Source organism: Chiloscyllium plagiosum, unplaced genomic scaffold (assembly GCF_037043375.1).
Source record: "Chiloscyllium plagiosum isolate Xiang-an unplaced genomic scaffold, Cpla_swu_hap1 HiC_scaffold_23, whole genome shotgun sequence".
NCBI classification, from domain to species: Eukaryota; Metazoa; Chordata; class Chondrichthyes; order Orectolobiformes; family Hemiscylliidae; genus Chiloscyllium; species Chiloscyllium plagiosum.
Genome location: NW_028270161.1, coordinates 14,252,078 through 14,275,564, shown reverse-complemented (window position 1 = coordinate 14,275,564; position 23,487 = coordinate 14,252,078). Strand labels below are relative to the sequence as shown.

Below are 23,487 nucleotides of genomic sequence, written 5' to 3'. Positions count from 1 at the left end.
CTGCTCATTCCCCAGGAAACTGGGAGACTTGCATTTCTTTAGCGCCATTCGCCACGCTATGCCCAGGGGGTTTTACAGCCAGATAGGACCCGCCTAAGAAGGGACAGTCACCTGCTATAATGTGGGAAACATAGGCAGCCAAGCATAGCACAGCAAGATTCCACAGTGTTTATTAACTGACCTGAAAACCCTGTTTCTGAAAAATCCAAAAAGCAATCCCGGGAGGGACTGGGCCCTCCGGTAAAACCTCTGCAGTCATTGTGTCCTTCTCCCTTTCACAGTACCTCACAGAGGAGACTCAGCCAGTGGACAACGGTTGCCATGACAACTTGGCCATGGACATCACCGAATGTGAGCCGGAGATGCAGGAAAAGCCGAGCTCAAAGGTTAACATGCAAGACAACATGGACAACTGGATTGTTCCCATGGATAGCCTGACCAAGGATGAGGTGGAGGAGGAGGACACTCACTTATAAAGCAGCTGAACCATAAGATGACTGCTCCCTCCAGCCCCACTACACTCCCATATGATTGCTTCAGTATATAGAGATCTTATACAGCCAACAGAACTGAACTGAAACTTTCACCCAAGCAGCAACCTCCTGACCTCCATATTCTTTTCAGTAGGCTTGGTTTTATTTGGGAAATTGGAGGTTCCAAGATTTATTGAGATCTGTTACGAACATAGCCGTCACTTCACAAGTAATCTGGATGCCTGATGCTCCAAAGACACAAGTTCAAATCCTGCCTCAGGACTTTAGATTTGAAAATCGAGTTTTGAACGTAACCTGAAATGAAAAGGTCATCTCATAAACGGTGGCCCTGAGATTATGGATTGATACAAAAATCCCATCTGGTTCACCAATGCCCTTTATAGAGAGAAATCTGCCACCTTTCTCTGGCTTGTTCTACACATGACTCCAGACTAGCATCCATGTGGTTGATTCTCAAATGCCTACCCCCCCCCCCCCCCCCCCTCCACTACCCCCGAAATAGCCCTAGAATGCTATTCGGTTCCAGTCCAATTTATGGTGGATAATAAACATTGGCCTTGCCGGCAATACCCATATCCCACATAGGAATTCCAAAACAGAATGCACTGGGTTGTTGTTAAAAAACACACTAAGGGCTGAGCCAGTAAATTTGAACAAATTATTCCAAGGGAGAATATTCCCAGTGAATTTACTATCAGGTGTCTAATGAAAGTCTGTAATTTGCAGGTCACTGCTGTGAGCAAAATGAAAAGGGCATTCATAAATAGTATTTTTTTCTATTAACATTTTCTTTGAACACTTTTGTTATAAAACTCTCTATGACAGTACTTCCCAGACATTCCGAAACCCCACATTCAGAGCTGAGTGTGTGATGGGCCCTATCTGAGTGGGTTACAGCTGTTGTCATTGTTAAAACTGCACAGTGGCCAATCAAATAAGGAACTGTGGATGCCAGCGATCTGAAAAAAAATAGAAATTGTTGCAGAAACTCAGCGGTGTGGAGAGAAAGCAGAGTTATCGCTTCGAGTCCAGTAACGTCTTCATCAGAGTTCTGTTGAAAATTTTCTGATGAAGAGTCACTGGACTCGAAAGGTTAACTCTGCTTTCTCCCAACAGATATACAGAGCTTTTCCAGGAAATTTCCGTTGTAGTCCACTGCGACTGTTGCTGCTTCAGAGCTCATAACCCCACATTTTCTGCCCGTGACCCCATTTTGGGATCCCAACCCCTATTTTGATTTCTTTCCACGGGGCTTCCCAAAGACTTATTTCAGTGACAGCCAGAAATTTGACAAACAGGTGATATTCACTTCACAAAGGAGCCTCTGTAAGAGTGGACATGTTGGGTGACCAGTGGTGGGAAATTAAGGTGCAGGGAAATGGACCTTTTCAGGTCATGTAATGAAGTGTCCCCAGTTGGGCCCAATCAGGGTTGGCAACTTTTAAGAAAGAGAAGCACCTTGAACTTCCAACCCCTCGACATTGATATCAGAGACTAATGGAGTTGGCGCTCTGTCATGGAAAAGGTTCCCAACTTCACAAAAAGTGAAAACCCCAAAGTTCAGTCAACTTCCAGAACACCACACTGATCCAATCTCCTTCCAGAACACCAACACCGCCCAATCATCTTCCAGAACACCGCATCGCCCAATCACATGCATTACAAAGCAGAAGAATCTGGCTTTTACTATTTCATGTTGGAATTGCAGTCACAATTTTTTCAGGTAAAATACTTGAGTCCCCCCAGTGAGTTGAGACACCACAGACTCTCATCTCACACAGTGACTAATGCTGAGGAGACAAATCAGTTTGTTATTATAGACTGAGAACATTAGACGGTTTTGTAGAGTGGTGGATGCGGAGTCATTATTTTATTGCAAAGCCTATGTTTAAACAAAAACAGTCAAATCTTTTGACACCTCCATAGCAATATCAGATTAATTGGCCGGGAACATTATCTGTCCCTGTAGGATTATATTGGTAAGACCTATAATTTTTCCAAAATTTTCCACTGATGGTGTGACTTTGCATTTTTTCTATGGATGTTGGATCTTTAACATTTAATCTCAGTGTAATTGGATCATCACACAAATGGGGCACATCCATCAACAGAACGAATGAATCTTCAGATGGACTTGAATTTTACATTCCCCTAGCCTTCAACATGTCTGCTCATTGATCACTGCTGCTGAGTTATACATCATCAGTGTTGGGCTTCTGTTTATCCTGAACTGCTAATCTCTTAGAGTAGCATAGCTCCATAAATTAGAATTCTTGCCTGACTTCTAAACATTGTTAAACAAATCAGTTAGATTTTTTTAACTTACAGATTGGAAAAGGGGACATTATGCCCCATCTTGTGTCTGTCCCTGAAGGCTGAAGTTTAAGCCCCACCACTAGTCTGGGACACCTGTCTCTTCAGTGAAGGACTGGAGGTGGGATTACAGCATTGACCGGCTCTCTAAGTGAAAGAGAGAATACTTACGTAGCAACTTACCTAAAACATCCCAAAATGTTTTACAACCAATGTTGAAATGCAACCGTTGTAATATCACTATGGTTGCACATGCCTGGTTCTTGCAAACAGTAGTGCAATAATGGACCACCTAATCTAGTTTTGTGATGCTGACTGAGGTCTTTCTTTCATTAGTGCTATGGGATTTTTATACATCCACCTGAAAGAGGAGACAGGGCACCTTCATTTAACATCTCAACTGAAACACAGGGGAGCATTCCCTCTGTACTATCATGGACTGTGCACCTAGAATTTAGTGAAGCCATCTCTCTACTTGAATCTGAAACCTCAGACTCCGGTGAAAGTGCTACCCGCTCCATTATCTAAAGAGAAGACAACTGCCAGCATTCTTCCCTCTGTGTTACCCTTGCCATCCCGTATACACAATCCATCACTCCCTTTCAACTCACCATATCACCAGCCTCTGTGTCTCTGCCAAAGGTTCCACAACAGTCAAAGGGATGTTTTTTCCAGGACAGCAGTAATTATTCACTACAATTCATTCCACTTTCAATACCTGAGACAGTTCCAGAGACACAATAACTCTGTCACTCTTCTTTATCTTTAAAATAATCACTGATCTAGGCTTACAGACCCCTCCATGTTTATGATTAAGTTTACTTTAAGGGACAATGTAAATGAAGCTGGGGCATTTTAAATTGCTGTGCACAAAACTGGTTGTGGTAAATGCACAGAATAGTCCACATGTAGCAGTTGGTTCAGAAAGTAAATGTTTTCTTTATTAATCATTAAATAAGCCTTCAGTAATCATCAGGCCACATATTGGAATAGTCAAACTGTTAAGTCATACCCAATTACCGCTATCAATAAATCTTTGTAGCTGCTCTACAGATGATTGTTTAATAGGCTGGGTTGCATCCATTCCCCTGACCACTCAAAACCAGAAATTGCTGGGAAAACTCAGCCGGCCTGGCAGCATCTGTAAAGATGTTTCAGGTCCAGTGACCCTTCTTCATTTGGTGTGTATACTGCTCCACGTCCATGTTAATGAGAGGAGTCTGTTTTAACAGAAAGATGTACTGTCACAAAGAGACTTTTGTACATATTATCAGTAGTTGTGTTAACAAATAATTACAGCACCTAATAAAATAATCCTTAAATTCCTTTAACTTGAATATCACCGAAGAAGTAAATTAAACAAATTACTAGATGTTCTTATTCTCAGTTGAAAATTGGACTTGGCTCCACACAATACTACAGGAAGTGAGGACTCTGACCATGAAACTGCTGAGAATGTGTGGAAACATTGCTTTATGTCGGAAGCTTCAAGTGAGAGAACAATGTCTTTAATTGTCACTGTAACCGTTCCAAACAATGCAGACTGACTCTATGTCTCTCACTCTGTGATACCCATGCACAAGGATTCTACCACGGAAAAGTTAAAATCCACAAACGAGGAGGATACAAGAAAGTCATGTTAAATTTGCTTCTCTGTTCAAATCCACTTCATGATCGTTCTGGCTTTATTTTGTGAAAGAGACTAAAGAGCAGTCTTCTGCCAAGTAACCCAGATAATTTCCCACTGGAGAGCTACCCTTTGTGCAGCGGGTGTGGGTATTTGTGATTTAGTTGAAAAGTAAAGTCCACGACTGTGGAGACAGAATCAGTTTGGAGTGTGGTCCCAGGATTGGGAGTGATAAACATTTCAGTGTGGTAAACGAGGACAACAGAAGAGTGGTTTTGTGAAGATACCTTTTTTCAAAGGTATCTACAATCGGTCTGTATTTCAATCCTTCTGCAAGGAAGGAGAGGTTAGTGGTACTGTGAGGGGAAAGGGAGTGATGGATTGTATAAATGGGATCGAAGGGATACCAAAAGGTCTCACAGCATGGAAAAAATTCAAACAGTCCAGTTCCACTTGCCCACATTTGGCCCATATCCCTTTAAACCTTTCTAATTCATCTATGTGTCCAAATGCTTTTTGAAAGTTCTAACCGTACCTGCATCTATTACTTCCTCTGGCAGTTCATTCCACACCCTCTGTGTGAAAAGGTTGTGCCCCCAGGACATTTTTAAATCTTTCTCCTCTCACCTTAAAAATATATGTTACCTAGTTTTGAACTGCCCTACCCTCAGGAAAAGACTTCTCCTCTTCACCTTATGGCAACATCTTAGTAAATCTTTTCTCAACTCTCTCCAATTTAACATCTTTCCAACAGCAAGACGACTGGAACTGCACACAGAACTCCAAAAGTGGCTCACCAATGTCCTGTACAACCTCAGCATGACAACTCAACTCCCTTGGAGAAAGTGAGGACTGCAGATGCTGGAGATCAGAGTCAAGGGTGCGGTGCTGGAACAGCACAGCAGGTCAGGCAGCATCCATGGGCTAAGAGAATCGATGTTTCGGACAAGGGCTTATGCCCGAAATGTCGACTCTCCTCCTTGACTGCTGGCTGACCTGCTGTGCTTTTCCAGCACCACACTCCCTAATCTCAACGCCTTTAGTCATTGGTCTATGCAATGAAGGCAAGTGTACTAAACACCTTCTTAACCACTCTGTCTACATGTGGTGCAACCTTCAAAGAACTATGTACTTGAACTCCAAGGTCTCTCTGTTCAGGAACACTACCCAGGGCCCATCACTAACTGTATACGTCCTGCCCATGTTTGTTTTACCAAAATGCAGTACCTCATCCAAATTAAAACTCCACTGCCACTCCTCAGCCCATTGGGCCAATTGATAAAAATCCCTTTATATTCTAAGATAATCTTCTTCACTGTTAACCATGCCACCAATTTTGGTCAGTGAAGGAGAAAGGGGTATCTGAGGGAGAGGTAGAATATAAAGGGTCAGGAACAGTCAATGAAGGGAGTAGAATAGCTCAGAGATGTGGATTGTGTGAAAGGTAGTTAGTGGGTGATTAAGAGGAGGTTGGGGTAATTAAGATTTGGGGAGCTGCTCAGTGGGACCGTGTAGTGGATTACTGTGAAGGAAGGTAGTGAACTCTTCTGTATTTAGTCCTTCAGGAACAAATAGGAGAGCAATGGCAGGGTTTCCTATAAATTACTCAGCATTGCTATACATAAAATTTTATCTTGCAGGTCAGGAATCGAAGATAAGGTGTGCCCAAACCTCAGTACCACCCCCACGTCACTGCAGCATAATTCTGAATTGGGCCACGATCCTAAGCACAAGTTATAACTCCTTAATATGTTAACCTGACAGGAAATTTAAGGAAAATTGCAACAAAATGCCATTGAAATGACAGCACACAGGTAATTTAGCCCAGAGCTCTCTGAAGCAAGTTATCCCAGTCACATTTCCCGGTTTCTTTCCAAATCAGTTAGTCAGTTCTGTAACCAAATCTAAAAGAGTTAGTCAGCTCTGTAGCCAATTCTTAAACATTAAGATGCTGCCTCTTTTAACCACTCACTTTTCTTGTGCACCCACCATGCTATTTTACTTTCAGAAATACATATATGTAAAACACAATGAATTTACAATTGGGAGTCAAATGATGACCTACATCTGGTCATTCAAACTGATTACAGAGAGGAACAATTACATCCCTTGATATACTCAGATTTGACTCAGAATGTTCCTTTCCAAAATCAATTTTAAGTGAATGGACTAGGTTGTACTGTACTTTGAATCCAGTTGCAAACTGTGACTCAGTATTTTAGATATTATTTATTTAGCTCACTTTAATCTTTTATATTTTGTTGCTTATCAGAACTAGAAATGCTGCCCATTATAGTGGTTATAATCTGTTTATACCTACCTGCAGACAATAATCTTGCATTCCAAGTGCCCAGAATTTGTTCCTGTGGTGTAAATTTTGCAGCCTGCCTTCTGTTCACATGAACCATTCACAGCTGGTGTAACTGTGGCCTGTTTCCCCAAACTCCAATTTAGTGCCATTTCCCTTTCACTTGCAAAAGCAGCAGTATCAGGATTCAGAATTCAACTAACGAGCAAATTAAATGACCATTATTAAAACATAAACTCAGAATATAAGAATTCAATGGAATAGTTGATCAGTTTTTGTTACTTCCAATGGTGGGGAGTAGGTCTAAATTGGTCTCCACTTTTAAACTTCTCACAATGGCACAACCAGCTCTCCATACGAAGGTCACAAGTTTAAGGCAAGTCCCACGACTGTGTCCTATAGCATTGACGTGTCCTTGGCCAAGGAACGTGTCTGTGAACCAGAGGTCAAGCGTTACATGGTTATGTCAAAAATAGGAAAATTCAATATTAAGTATGGAAGTAATGAAGGATTTATTTTGCATAAATCACCTCCCAATCTTTGCTGATCATTAACAAGAAATGCTCACATCGTGACCATGATATCTTGTTGAACTTCTCTCTCAATCCAAACATTAACCAGCAACCTATCTTCCTCTTTTCAATACAAATCCTACATCAATATTGATCTGCCCAGACTCATCGCTCATCAAGGAACGGTGCAGACCATAGAGTCTGGCTGATCACTCCAAACACAATTAGGTGAAATCTCAGAGTAATGGAAAGCAGAACAGCAGACAATACTCATTAAAGATTTGTTATAATTTTAAAATTGATTGGTGCCCAACAAATACTTCTTCAACCATCAAGATTTCAGAATTTTGGACCAACAGAACAGAGTTTGACTTCACTATCACGCAGGTGGACCTGCTCATAAAGTCAACAGATGAGAACATTAATTGACTGCCAAAATCTCTTAATTAGAATTCCCTGCCCCACCATCCCAGTAACTGAGGAGCACAAGTTGTTTATAAATAAAGTTTGTTTTGTTGATTTAGAGATATTTGAGACATTAGCAATGTCGATTTACTTTCTAACCACAGGTGACCAGAGTTGGTGGACTTTACTTGGAACTACTGCACACTACTTTTAGTGATGGTTGCGCATGATGGTATTTAGATACGCAACTGTTTAGATCTGCAATGAAAGAATGGCTAATACCTGCAGGGCAAGAGGCTGTGTCACTTTGACATGCATTCTGAACATTAATGCCCTTAAACTTTATGATGTTGGAGGTCAGAACAGTAGGATGTAACACCTTGGTAAGCTGTTATGGTTAGTTCCGCAGCAACTATCAATTTGCAACTCATTCTTGTCAGATCTTTATTGCCAAGAACAATTACAGTTCTTGTATTTACAATTAATGTCAATTTCATAGTGCTTGTTTATGGAGGAAACTCCAATGGTTGAACAATAAAAATGAATAAGTACCAATACAATACCACTACCTGGCAAAACTCTGGTTCCAGATGATGTGATGTCCAAGTGTCCACATGAATAAATAACGTGATTTAAATAAACAGAATGTTTAGCCATTTCACAACACTACAGAGAACATAGCAATGGGTGAGCTGACTATGAAAGATCTGCTGTATTCAGAGTTCTCGCAAGAGCTCAAGGTGAAAAGTGGAAGTGGTACATTGAGCTAATCAGCAGCTGCTTACACTGACAGAAGGCGGGGGGGAAAGAAGCTAAGTCCAGCTTATTTTCAATCATCCAATTCTCTCAGTTGGGTTCATGGATAACACTTCAACTCCCCCCTCCACCAAGGACACGCAGGTCCTTGGCCTCCTCCTTCGCCAGACCATAGCAACACGACGGTTGGAGGAAGAACGCCTCATCTTCCGGCTAGGAACCCTCCAACCACAAGGGAGGAACTCAGATTTCCCCAGTTTCCTCATTTCCCCTCCCCCCACCTTGTCTGTCAAATCCCTCGAACTCAGCACCGCCTTCCTAACCTGCAATCTTCTTCCTGACCTCTCCACTCCCACCCCCACTCCGGCCTATCACCCTCACCTTGACCTCCTTCCACCTATCGCATTTCCAACGCCCCTCCCCCAAGTCCCTCCTCCCTACCTTTTATCTTAGCCTGCTGGACACACTTTCCTCATTCCTGAAGAAGGGCTCATGCCCGAAACGTCGATTCTCCTGCTCCTTGGATGCTGCCTGACCTGCTGCGCTTTTCCAGCAACACATTTTCAGCTCTGATCTCCAACATCTGCAGTCCTCACTTTCTTCTCCTTCATGGATAATGGGGCATACAAACATTGGAGAATGAGAAGGTCCTGTGATGTCGTGGCAGTGTCCTTACCTCTGGGCCAGAGATTCCATTTGCCCGAGGTCCGTCATATGTCCAAACAGGCCAAATAAAATTGAGATTGCATTGCAGTACTAGCAAAGCTGATAATACAGAGCTAGATGAGAGTTAGACTCAAAGACTAAAGTATATTTCAAATGTAATTTACCGAAGCCATGAGCAAATTGGTATAGGGTAAACAAGATTAGAGATCAACTCAACTCAGAATGGTTTTGGAAAACTGAATTTTAGATTCATGAGGCACTGGCACCAGTACTGTGGAAAAAAGGGTGCAATACTGTTGGGATGGTCTCTACCTGAACTGTGCTGGGATCAGTGTTCTACCAGGGCTTTAAACTAGAATGGGAGGAAGGGGATCAAGTGAGGGGAAGATGTGATTAAAGAGATAGGGCAAGGCAAGAAAGTGTTACCTGAAACTGATTTGGACCAGTCATGTAAACACTGTGGCAATAATTATGGGTTAATTTAAATCTACACATCAAATTATTGAATCAGAATGTCAAAAGTGGTCTAGAGGATGAGATCATAGAGCATTTTTGGAGAGATTCTTTGAACATCATGTTCCAGAGCCAAGCAGAGGGGTCATTATTCTAAGATCTAGTAGCGTGAAATAAAAGCAGTTAATGACCACACAGTAAAGGTGACCCAGGAAGGAGTGACTATAACATGATTCAATTTCACATTTGGTTTGAAAGAGAAAAGAATGCTAAGAGTAGTGCTTCAAACTTAACGCAGCCAATGATGACGGTAGAAACACACAGATCTGGTTAATGAACGTGAAAATTGGATTAAAGGGTAGGACAGCAGCAATGCAGTGACAGATATTAAAGAAGGTATTTCAATAACATTTAACAAAGACACATTGCAATGAGAAAGAAAAACAAAGATGCACCAATGGAAAGGAAAAACATACAATTCCATGAAGAGACAGGTCAGAAGATTACATAGAATATTGAAGTGTAAAAGCATAATGAGGGATGACTTGAGTATGAGAGAACGTTAGCTAGAAACATATTTTAAAAAGCTAGTCGACATTTCTACAACTGTCTATAAAAGAGAGTGAAAAGTCAGCATCGATCTCGAGGGAGAATTAATAAAATGGCACAGGAAGATATTTTGCATTGGTCTTCACTGAAGATGATACAAGTATGATGCTAGAAATAATTGAGAGAGTTGAAAGGGAGGGAGAAACAAAGACAATCACAGCGTGAGGATACTTGGGAAATTTAATAGAACTAATAACTGACAAGTCTCCAGGTCCTAATTGAAATCATCTTAGTTTTTTTTAAAAAAAAGAGGCAGCTGCCAAAGTAATACATGCATTGGTTTTAATTTTTCAAAATTCCTAGAGTCTAGATGAAGCACAGTGAGTGTATCTGGTCAAGACAGGTGCACAGAAAGCAAGAAGCTACAGTCAAGTTACCTTGTCATCCATCATAAGGAAAATAGGTGAATCCATTAAGGATGTTCTAGGAAAGCACTTCAAAAATCTCAATGCAATTAGACAACAATTTTGTGAAAGGGGGAATTTGTTTCACTATTTTATTAGAGTACTTTGAATGAGTAATTAAAAACTTGAATAAAGCAGAACCCATGAATGTGGTGTCGCAAGATTTCCAGAAGGCATTTGACAAGGGACAGCATACAAGGGTACAACACAAAGTAACAGTCAATGGGTATAGGGACTAATTAGCATGGATAGATTAGCTACCAGGCAACATAGAAAAGGCACAAACTGGCTGCTTTTCAGTTAGCAAGAGATAATGAGTGGAGTGCCACAGGAATCTAAACAATTCATAATCTATATCAGTTCCTTCAGCCAAGTAACTGATGACACAGAGGAAAGTAAGTCGTGAAGAGGACATAAGGAGCCTGTAAAGAGATAAAGTTGGTTAAGTGAATGAGGAAAAAGGTCTGATGGATTACATAGTGCATGTAAGGAAGTGTAAATGTGTACATTTTGAATGGAAAAGTAGAAAACAGCACATTATTTAAATGTAAAGATTATGTGTGCAGTGTGCTGGTAGATGAATCAAAGTTAGTATCAGGTACAGCAAGTGATTAGGAAAGTATAAAGAATGGCATCATTTATTGCAGGGAGAATGAAATATACAAGTAGATAGGTTTTGTTTCCATTGTACAGCGCATTAATGTGATCATATTTAGCACACAGTATATAGATTGAGTCTCTATTTAAGGCAGTTCAGAGAAGGTTCACACAACTAATTAATTATAAGGGAGCTATCATGTGAGGTAAGGTTCAACAGGTTTGACTTGCATTCATTGGAGTTCAGAACGATGGGAGGTGATCTGACCAAAACATACAGGATCTCAACAATACTTGACAGAGTGAATGCTGAAAAGCTGTCACCATTTGTAGGAGAGGCTAGAACTAGGGGACAATTTAAAAATAAGGGATCTCCCATTTAAAATTGAGATGACTTTTTTTTCTCTCAGAGGATTGAGAGTCTGTAAAGCATTTTCCAAGAGTGGTGGAAAGTCATTGAATTTTAAGGTAGAGGTAGAGAAATTCTTGACCAATAAGGGAGTCAGTGGTTAGCAGGGCAAGTTGTAAAGCAAAGTTGAGATCATGGTCAGATCAGTCATGATCTTATTAAATGGCCATGATGTGGAGGTGATAGTAGAAGCCGATAGCCAAGTTCGGTACCCATGAGGATGGCTTCAACTGAGACCTTGCGTTCATGTCACACTACAGCTGACCCCACTACACTACACACTTATTCACACAGACCCTCATACACATGCTCTCTCTCAACACACATACACCCGCCCTCACACTCTTATCAGCTTATAATCTATCACATTCACGCACACACTCTACCAAGCACGCGCATACACAAACACACACACTCTCTCACTCATGTGCGCGCACACACAGAAGTCTATGGGGTGAGTTTGGATTTGCAGATAAATTCTATTTTTGCTCAAAAGCACACAGCCTGCAGGCAGTCAATCCATATAACAATTTATAAATTCCTACTTTGTAAATAGAACCAGTCTGACTCAAGATTGGGATACAGACTCTAACCTCATACCTTTAATGCATTGTCTCAGCTGAGATGTCACCTTTTGCTATAAAGTCTTAAGTTATCTCAAGGTGGTGACTTAAAAGTAGTTTTGGTACTTATATATTAACGAACTGCAACTTTCAACCCAATCTGAAGGAGGAGAGACTCAACAGCAATCTAGGTTTGTTCAATACATAGTTTTAATTGCATGACACTGTAATCTTTTGCTATAAATCCTGTGTTATGATTCTGCCCCACTAGTTACCTGATGAAGGAGCAGCACTCTGAAAGCTAGTACTTCAAAATAAACTTTTGGATTATAGCCTGGTGCTGTGTGATTTTTAACTTTATTAAATGGCAGAACAGCTCAGGGACTGAATAGCCTACACCTGTTCCTATATACATGTTCATCGAACACAAATATCACTGTTGATGGCATGGAACCAAACACTGAAAGAAAGTGTTTACTCAAATTCTTTAAAATTAATTTCAAAATATAAAAATAGTTAACGGTAATTCATTTCTGAGCCATAAAAGCATCCAGCTTTCTTAAAGAACCTAAAATAATTCCTTGTAAGATAAATATCAACTTCACAAAATTCAGAAGCAAAAGGTTTATCAGTTAATGAAAATAGCTGAGAATGGTGGATATAATTCGAGGAGATGTTAAATAAATTCTTACAAGTGGCACTTACCAAAGCAACAACACCTTATGAAGTTGGTAGTAAATTTGTTTGAAACCAGGCTTAAGATTTAAAAGTACAGGATGATTTTTTTTGTCTGTTTTGAGAATTTAAATGACAACTTAAATTCTCCAAAAATCTCTGCTGAATTCCTAAGATTTGGAGAAAGCCACTACCTGTAACACTGGTAGTTGCGATATCAACAGCAATGAAATGGGACTGGGTCAGTTAAATGAATGGATTAAGACGCAGCTAATGAACTAGAATAGGAAATAGAAAAAGGAAGAGGATCTAGATATAATTCTTAACCTGTGTCTCCAGGCAACGAGGTCAGCACTGCTAATTGTGGTTGAAACTAGTTTGTCTCATGAGATATGATTAATTCTCAATCCTGTTAAATGTTGTCAATTTGATACAAAGGTCAAGCACTTCCTTGAAACATCCATGCACAAATAAAATCAGACCCAAGCTTCACAACAAAATTTAAAATATCTGTCTTAAGTGAATTCTCTTTCTTTAATGCATTTTGGGTTACACAAATCACAGACTATGGCCAAGTTCCTCAGCATTTTTATTCTGTAAAAGCTCCTCTTGATTACAATTGTATCAAAGCAATTTCAAAACAGTAGAAAGGCACAAACAGCACCATTGTGAAGATCAATTCCAACATGTGCTCCCTATTTGGAACTCAATGATTTACCATCTGCCTATATTCATGTGCCAAGCCAATTTGGACTTGGATGTCTCCTATTCAGATTCAGGGCTTTAAATTCAATTACCATTAGAAACTACTATCAAGGCAGTTCTAGTTCGATTCCTGAACTACAGTCAAGTTCCTAGGAGTGACGATCACCAACAATCTGTCCTGGTCCACCCACATTGATTTGACTGTCAAGAAAGCACAACACCTCTACTTCTCAGGACACTAAGGAAATTCAGCATGACTGGAAAGACTTTTAACTATTTTTATAGATGCACCACAGAAAGCATTCTATCCAGATGCATTATGGCTTGGTACGGCAACTGCTCTGCCCAGGACACAAAAAACTACAGAGTTATGAATATAGCCCAGTCCATCACTCAAGTCAACCTTCCATTCATTGGCTCCATCTGTACTCCCCCTGCATCAGGAGGGCAGCCAACACAAAGACCCCCCTCACACCCCAGCTATAATCTCTTCCAACCTCGTGTCGGGCAAAAGACACAAAAGCTTCAGCACATGAACCAACAGATTTAAGAACAGCTTCTTCTGTTTTCAGATTTCTGAATGGACCTTTCAAATTTTAAATGTAACGTTGACCTTGTTCTTTGTGCACCTTCTTTGCAGCCAAACATGGTGTTCCTTGCTCTATTACCCAAAAGCACTTTATATGCCTATACTGCACACAAAACACAACTTTTCACTGTAAATAAGTACGTGACAGTAATAAAATCAAGTAATCTGCCACATTCTGCTGCTAAGGCATTTTACTCCGGAATAACTTAAACCTGTCTACAAGGCTGCCTTTCTACTTGCAGAACTGATAATAGCAGAAATTGCACTCATTTTCCTGTGAAAGATATTACAATGATCAGCCCCTAATCGTTAAAACCAGGTATGCTCTCCTGTACCTCATTATTGCAAGCTTCAATTCATTTAAAGACCTGTTCACTGAAGAGAACACTTTCTCAGAGAAGAGTATGGAAAGCATGAATGGTAATGACCATTAGTAGCTTGTGCCATAGAAGATCAAAAGGTTCCCGCACTTAATCATTGGGAGATCGGTGAATCATCAATCAGTTTTAGCCTCTAATTTGTTCTTTTGACAAGCATTAAAATACACTTTTGCTTTTCATTTTTTTTTATTAAGAAAAGAAACTGAACAAAATACAGTCTTTTTTCCATATGTACATTACATACAACATAATTCTACAGTTGCATTTGTTCACTGGGTCTACACATTCAGTTATTCACAACAAGGTAGTGCATAAATTGTACACATTTCAGCAAATGTTGGGATCTTCATACTTCCAAAAAGAAATGGAACACACACACCAGTTCGGTCAGCTCACAAGTTAAATCTGTTCAGTGGAACCTTGGGCTTGCTTGGAAGATAACATTCTGTTTTGGAGGTTGCTGAACAATCACTGAAAGACTAAAGGGAAAAAAAAACATTCCCTGGACCCATATTCACAAATAACCCAAAGTATAACTGGAATCTGTACATGATGTATTGCATAAACGTTTATGAATACAGGCCCCTGTGCACTAATCAGGATCATCGACACACAAACATGAATAACTGAAGCACCAAACTGGGTTCAACACCCAATATAAACAACTGAAAGCCTTCTTAAAACTGTGCACACTTTGAAGTCCTTTGGCCAATCATTTCTCAACAGTGGTCTTCTGGTTGACTTTATAACCATATTTAGTTCCAGTCATAATTAGTCACCATTTGGGAGGGATGGATTCACAAATGTTTATTCGGTCTTTTTTTTTTCAGGGTCACAAGTAAAAAAAAAGATCTGCGTGACTTTCTTTGATCGTATCATTGGACCGTGTACAGCAAAATTATTGCAGCTTGTCCAAAACAACAGGTTGGAACAGGAAAGGATAGGCCCATACTATATTTAAATGTCCTTAGGGCATTACCAGACAGAAAATGTAACCACATAACTCACTAAACCAATACATTTGTATCCTTCATTATAAATAGTCAGGTAGAGCAGGGCAATTCTACACTGATTAAAAGCCCCTCTGATTGAAATGGTGAGAAACATTAATATTTGAGATTAAAACACTTTCCTCAAAAAAATTGGTAATGTCGTTTTATGATACCCGACCACCATCACACCTTTCTCTACCCAAACTTGGGTACACCTAGTAGAAAATTCATTATTGCAATTACCAAATTTACACAAGTAGTTTAAAAATGAAGTTTAGATTTCTGGAACCTCAGCATCTACCACAGCAATATTGATTCACCACCCAGCAAGGTCATATATGTATAGATGTCAGTAATTCATCAGTCTGAATGATAGAATTTGTTGATGAGACATTTGCAAGGGGAAAGGAGACAAATTCTTTCTTCAGAATAATTTAAATTGATGGACATTCAGGGGCAATCTCTTTCCAATCCACAAACTATTTGTCCATTTTTAAAAAAAAGAACATGAAGGGAGTTTTGCCATTCCAGACAAATTGCATTCAACGAGTATTTACACAAATGTCAATTTAAAAAAATTTATATTCAAGCTTGCTGAACGTTGATAATTGAGTGTTAGCCCTTTATCAGAATCAACAAAAAGGTGGGATTTAAAAGAACCCTTTGAGAAAACAGCACAAAACAGCACTGATAAACACTGGAAAGTGTAGATTATTTTACCAAGTGCCAACAAAGGTAGAAAATGTCTTTGGCCAAACAAGCAACAGCATCAATATTAGGTAATCCTTTTGAAATTCATCCAACCAATCTGCTCAACTAAGCTATAAAAGGTGTAAAATAATTACTAAAACCCCAAAATAATGGATCCACACTCCCTGTGCACTGAGAAGCTACATAACAACCATAATGTCAACCAAGTTAAAGTTAAACGAACTTAACTACATTTCTCGCTACTAGTAAGTGGCACAGTGTTTGGCATTTTAAAAAAGGTCAAGGGGCAAAAAAATTTAAACTCTTCCCAAAGGTGCATGCTTTGTTTTCATCTTAATACAGTTCTTATGCAGTACATATGCCAACTAGAAAAATAACAATGGGAACAAAGTCGTTTTTCAAGAAAAAAGGTGAACATACACATAAAGATCCTTTACAAGGTGCATGAAATTCATGTTGGCAACTGTATTCAAACCACTGACAATGTATTTTCTGCTTCTTTCTGGCTCCAATCTTTAGCATTCCCAGTTTATTAACTTTAATCTGTATGGTTGGTCTGTGTCTTTTCCTCATGGGGCTTTGTAATTATTAAAAAGGGAACTGATTTGACCAGCACTCTGAGAATCTGAGTTCAGAGAAATTACAGCAATAATTCCATTGCTAACCCACTGCGCCACCCATTGACAGTTTTAAAAACTGCAACTCAACAAATAACTCAAAGTACAAAGACTTTTGTGGTTTGAAAGACACGAAACTTCAAAAGGTGCCAAATAAACACATTCCAATAATTTTGCAAAACAAAAAGGAAACATCTTATGTGAGCGATTCAATGGGATTTTGCTACCGATATTAACCCAAGTTCTGCACTGCAGTTAGAAAGTTAGTTAAAAATATGAATTTATTTCCCCAATCATATTGAATATTTTTGGCCTTTGATCAATGTTGCCTACTTTCAAATATTTAATCTATTTTTAAAGTGTGCACAAAGATACAATATACTCATTCTCAAACTGGTTCCAAAACACAATATAGACACTTAATTTACCTTAAAAGGAAGGAATAGACCAGTTTCTGGGTTTTTAAAATGGGATAGCCATTCCCTTGCTCCGTCCCTAAGCATTCACCCAATTCAGCAACACATCTGCAATTCACTTAATTCCACTTCTTTGCGGTTATTTTGAAAAGTCACGTAATAGCCTTTGTGATTATCATGAATATAAAACAAATCCAATCTGTTCAAATTGTACTTCTTTTAAACCGGGCTTTTAAACAAAAATATTTTTTAAGAATCCCTCAAACTAAGAGCTATTGTTAGGAACTTGAAGCTTCTCTTTCAAGCTTTCAACACAGCATGCTTCTCACTTGTAACTTTCTTTACCTTTTGTTTTGTTCAAACATTTTGTTTTTTCTGTATTTTTCATCCTTTTGCACTGTTTTAAAAATAAAATCTTCAAACTCCGTTTGTTCCAGTCTGTTGAATAATGACGGGTAAAAATGAAAACACCTACCTGACTATCACGTTCCACAATCCTGATTCCACCAGCTTCCAATACAGACATTCAGCTGCTTATTAAAGCAGGCTCATAAGCTGCCCAACCACGCCTTTCTACATACATACAAATCAAACCTGCTTAACGAATTAATTCAGATCATAACTGATCTGATACATCAACCGAAAATGCATCCTCACCGGATTATTATACCTCAAACATACTAAGTTAAAAATCACACAACACCAGGTTATAGTCCAAGCTACTGCTTCCAAATAAACCTGTTGGACTATAACCTGGTGTTGTGCGATCTTTAAACTTTGTCTATTCCAGTCCAACACCGGCACCTCCAAGTCATGTTAATCACATTATGTCTACGCTCAGCAAATTTCATTTCACTTAGTGAGATGAGGACTAAAAGACAAGGAGATCAAAGTTGATACAGGATCTGGTTACTTCATTTTACAAGTAGAGCTGGCTCAAGATGCTCAGTTTTCACTTTCAAATCTAGACTGTTTGAATTAAAGCAAAATTACTTCAGCCTCATAGGCCTATAGATTGCATTTCAGCCAACCTGGTTTAAACAACACTATTTCTTTCCGAACACATTCAAAAATATATAGAGAGTATACAAAGCAGGTACAAAGACATTTAAAAGGATCAAAACGCACAGACATGAATAATGGGTGCAGGAACAGTTCTACCTTTTTGATGGTCAACATTAAAAAGTATACATTGCATTCAATCCTTTACATTGCCCCACAACAAAATGAAACATGCCAGAATACAAAAGAGTTCATTAAGAGATGCTTATTTAGTACCAATTAATAACAAATTCTAGGCAATGTTATTCAGTGAACCCCAAAACTAAGACCAAGTAATTTCATTTAAAGCAAATGGTTCCTAGAGTTATTTTTTTTGCACCAGTTATGGTGAAGGATTGGGGTTCAATGGGTCTTAAACAAACTAGACTTGAAAGTGCACTGAAGTGTAAAAGGCCTCTCCCTTAAATGGCCAGATAGTTGACTAACAAAACTCCAACTATTTCAATAGTACTGTATCAGGTCACCTCAATGTGCTTAATGAATTACTTTTTGAAGCTGTTGTTGTAGTGTAGACAATCAACAGCCAATTTCCACACAGCAGGACCTCAAACAATGGCAGAATAAAACTGTTATCTCGTCTTTGTTAATGGTGGTTGCAGTAAGTGGGCTGCTCATGCTAAAACTCGGTGGGTAGGAGGAGAAATACTGGCTAAGACATGAATATAAGCAGAGAAAATGCAACACACTTCTAACTAAACAGAGCACAGTTAATTGCTGCAGCTGTGGGTCAATCCTAAATCTGATTATTAAATATTGAATTGTTGGTGGTTTAGCAATCTCTAGGATATGAGACGTATTAGGATAGGTCGTAGCAACTCATCTGGAAATGTATGAAACTGTAAATCGAAGCAGAAAGTCCCAGCCCACAAAAAATGAAAATGTGAACTGTGAACTATGTGGAGCCAGTAACTGAAAGTTTTAGCACTGGGCCAATCCAACCATATTTAGTACAGCAAAATCTGACCCGTGCATTCATATGTTTTCCTCTAATAGAATAGCTCATATAAAAATGAATGAATCAGCCAGATGCTTTATACTGTCAAGGCTGACAATTATTGCGATTTTATTTGTGCCACTTAATTAAAATGTCAACTTGACATAAATCAGCCAGGTATTTCTAAAAGATAAAAGAAAATTGCCAAGCTGCCCGCTTTCAATACAATTCTGCAAAATGGGATAAGCTTAAAACTTAAGACATTACCATGCAACTAAATGGGCCATTAGTCAAAGAACTATAATAGAAAACAGTAATATGGTAGCTCATACCAATTAATCATTAGTACTTCACAGTACATTTGAGAAACTTGGTGGCAAATTGTACCACATTAGGATCTGTTTTTGTGCTTTACAAGGACAGTTAACAGTAATTCAAATAAAAAAGCATACTGAAAGATACAATGGAAACCATTAACAAAAATAGTAGTTCAGCCTACACGAGGCAGAGGCTAATCCTTTTTGGTTTGACTCTTCAACAAATATACAATCTTTAGCTTTTCAGATGTTAATGGCCAGGTTTTGCCCTCTAAGCATTTCGTTTTACCTAAATAAAAAGGTTCAGAAGGAACAGTTGAGCAATTCATGATGCTGCCAGGTTACAAAAGGCAATTATAAATGGAAGACTTTTCTTCTTTTTTCCTTCTATTCCAGTGAAAAGTCACACTATCGCATAGGATGTTTTAACTTGTCTTTGGTTCTCACCTGTGATTTTGTTCTGACTATTAAGACTTTCCAATACTCAGTCTGACATATTCTACACTATGAAGCCTGCAACCCCAATTCTCTAAGTACACAAAGATACTCAAATCATATTAACAACGAGCATTATCTGACAAAGACAAAGGGGATTGCTGAAACCTACTATAAATTACAAACTCCATGTTTTAAACAGTTGAAAGTGTATATTAAGCATTTGTACAGTGACTTTGTTGGGTCCAGTTCTTAATTTCCCAATCATAGGCATATTTTTAAGTCAGTGCATCTGGTGCACGAGGTGCACTTTTGCAGCAATGCTTTTCAATTTTGTGTAGTAATTGCTGGCATCATTGTCTTAAATAGGAACAATGGAATAAAGTAAACACTTTTAGCATGTCTGTATTCCCAATGGCCCTAAACTCTTATTAGCCTTGCGCCAAGACCATCAGGGCAGGTTGGATGTCAATTAAAAGTACCTGCGTGTAAAACCACCAGGAACAATATGCTTTAGTTAAGTTGATCTGTTATGAAATTTATGTTTCAGAACTGGATATGTTTAAAACAAAAAGAAAATTTTTTGCTTCCTTATTTCAGCAGAGGTTCATTGAACTTGCCTTTACACAATTCTTAGCCATGCTGATTGGGTTTTAGTTTGGGGAGGGGCTTCAAGTTTCTGGTTTTAAAGAATTCACTCGAATGCCTTGTTATTTGGAATACCAAATGGCCCATTTTATAAACTGGAATGTGGCAACATTTGAGAAATGGAAAAAATGTTGCCTAGATCATAAACACTTTATATACACACTGTTGGAAGAGGCTTTTTTAATTCTATTCTTTTAACACTCCTGCCACTTTTCCAAAAAAGACCTCTCACACCAGGCATCTTTACAGTTGGCAGACTGGGGAATTAGCAAAACTAGGCAAAATTTAATATTACAGGGTCAACTCTACATTCAGGAGACACCCATCAGTAGTAATGCTAACAAAATCCTGACTCTCTAACAGTGCTCCTAGAAACAAATCAGAATTTTCACAGTGGTGCAAGTTGTTTGGCAGAGGCGCAAATGTAGCAGTAGCGAAAAATGTCTTCAATCAACATTGTTTTTGAAAATAACATACTCTTTAGGAACCATATGTGAAAACCAAATTTAAAATTATCTTCTATAAGAAAAAAAACTATTATCTCTAATAGTCGAACACAAAAACAGCATAAAAAGAGCAATCCAATCAGTGAGGTAAATTATCGCAATTACGTCCATTCCTAAGACAAGTGAAAGTGTTTAATATTGTCACTGACAACTGTGTCTGTTTAACACCTTTGCTGCTACCATCCTCCACACAAGGTTATATGAGGAATTTAAATTGAAAGGTGACAATGGATTAAAAATACATAAATAACTATTGTGCAAAGCAGTAGAACTTAGAAACCTGCATCAGCAAAAATCTTTCACAATTTCCTTAACAATTTCCAATAATTAGTTCAGATTCTTTAAGATATGAAGGAATTAAAATATGTCATCGGAGAAACTTATCAAAAATTAAAATACTATAACAAGGTCCCCATTTCTAAGTTTCAAATATGCACTTCTAATTGGCACCATTGACGACATCCATCTTTGGCAGGTGAGCTGGATTTTTTTTTAAAAAAGGACAACACACTTAAAAGAAACATCAGTTTTACATGTTTCACGAAATGACATTGCAACTGATGACTAAACTTCACTCAGCATGTCTTAGATAATTGAGGAAATATGAAAAATAACGCAAGATATGACTGAAATCTGGCCTCTTTTGTTAGTATATGGAGGTTAATTGCAGAAAGGATTCTAAACCAAACTTGCACTGCTTAAAAGTAACCATCTTAAGAACTCAGCGTAACAACTATTCGCAAATTAGACACATTTTAACATTGTCTATTACTTAGCAAATAAAGTGAGGGGGACTTTACAGTAGTCTGAGAGAATATCTACCACTTTGTGGGTGATGTGGATATCAGACATCCTGAATAGTAGTAGGGAACACCACTGAATTTCTGCATTAAATAGGCTTTTCACAAGTGGTTTCTCAGATTCAGTATGAAACTCCAAATCCAAAGATAAACAGGATTTTTGCCATTCATTTTCCTGTAGCCGACATCACATTCAAGAGGTGAATTAGGAAACTCAAAAACTGACAGTAACCTTGCATCTAAAAAAATAGTGGACTGCACTTTCCAAGGGAACATACACATCAGAAGGCTTTGGATACTGACCAGCTGTACCTGGCACTGAGGGCAAGCTGGAAAAAGCAAATTGCTGATAGCTACGAGTTTTGACAGCAATTGTTTCTTTGAAATAACCTTGTTCCAAGAGGGAAAGATTTCTCTATATCCTTCATACCTTTTAAACAGACAGCTCAGAAACAAATATTTTGAAAGCTTTTTTTTAAACCATGCCATCAAAAAAACTAAAATGTGACAGATGTGAAGTCAGTCCCCTTTACAAATGGACTGTGAATGAAACACAAGCATTAAAATTAACAGTATAATGAATCAATTCTGAAGTTAAACACATCCCAATAATGGCAGCAAATTTACTTCACCTGCTGAGAATTCAAGAGTCAGCTCACTCCACAGGGCACTGTGTAATGCTGCAGTCACAATACGTGATGCACAGCACTCTAATTCAATTTCAAAAGTATCATTGCACCTTTTAAAGCAGTTATTAATATTGCTGTGGAGACCAGAGAGAATGTGAATAGCACATAAAACACCATCATGTTACTTCAAGGGTGTAGACTATTGGACTGGTAAATGGACAAAAGTTGACTGATTTACTGCTGAAGTATGTTTGCAGCATTATTCCAACACATTAAGAACGTCAACTGCATGTCTCTATTGAAACTCTGATGGCAGGATTTATTATTAAATCCAAATATTTACCAACACAGGAAGGGACCGAACACACACAGAGAAGCAAACCCATATTCACGAAACTCATCTGTTTCAACCCAGTTTTATCATCTGCATTAAAACAGCATTGAAATTAGACACTCAAATCAAAACTAGATGAAAAGTGATGCATAACAAAAAAAACTTTGCCACCCAAATATCGTAAGCCAATCTAGCCTGTACAAAACAGGAGATCAGATTTGTATTTCAGTTCCTCTTCAGATGAAATCCATCGATTGCTGTCCAGCTACAGTGTGATGAGGTCAACCAGATTGCCTTTTGGAGGTGTCATGCTGTCAGGGAAGAAGTTTACCAGCGTGTCAAACAGCACAGTCCTCTGGGCATAAGTCTGATCAACATCTGAAAAACCTGTTGAGAAATGAGACAGAGAGATGAACATCAAATGAATGATGTCAGTATAATGCTTACTGAGTAAGAGATAATGACTGGGGGCAATAAAGCATAGGACTCCTAAGTGTGGCATTTAAAAACTATTCAGACAGAATTTGGGCCAGGGGAAGGACACACATCTAATTAAAGCTGCATTACTAATGATGATTAAACACCAGTCACGCTCTTAATGGATTCATTACTGCCATACCT

At 38.7% G+C, this 23,487-nt stretch overlaps 2 protein-coding genes across 4 annotated transcripts in view; one reads left to right on the top strand and one right to left on the bottom strand.

Annotated features, from left to right (window-relative positions):
* The window catches only part of podxl (podocalyxin-like), a 168,363-nt gene extending 160,136 nt beyond the window's left edge, over positions 1-8,227 (top strand). The window contains exon 8 of the mRNA XM_087999379.1: positions 282-8,227. Within this exon, the coding sequence (XP_087855505.1) occupies positions 282-476 (195 nt within the window). The 3' untranslated portion in view covers positions 477-8,227. The remainder of the gene's footprint in view (positions 1-281) is intronic.
* Positions 8,228-14,632: 6,405 nt separating this feature from the next.
* The window catches only part of mkln1 (muskelin 1, intracellular mediator containing kelch motifs), a 136,784-nt gene continuing 127,929 nt past the window's right edge, over positions 14,633-23,487 (bottom strand). For all 3 annotated transcript variants that reach the window (XM_087999376.1, XM_087999377.1, XM_087999378.1), the window contains one exon: positions 14,633-23,253. In XM_087999376.1, the coding sequence (XP_087855502.1) occupies positions 23,132-23,253 (122 nt within the window). In that variant the 3' untranslated portion in view covers positions 14,633-23,131. The remainder of the gene's footprint in view (positions 23,254-23,487) is intronic.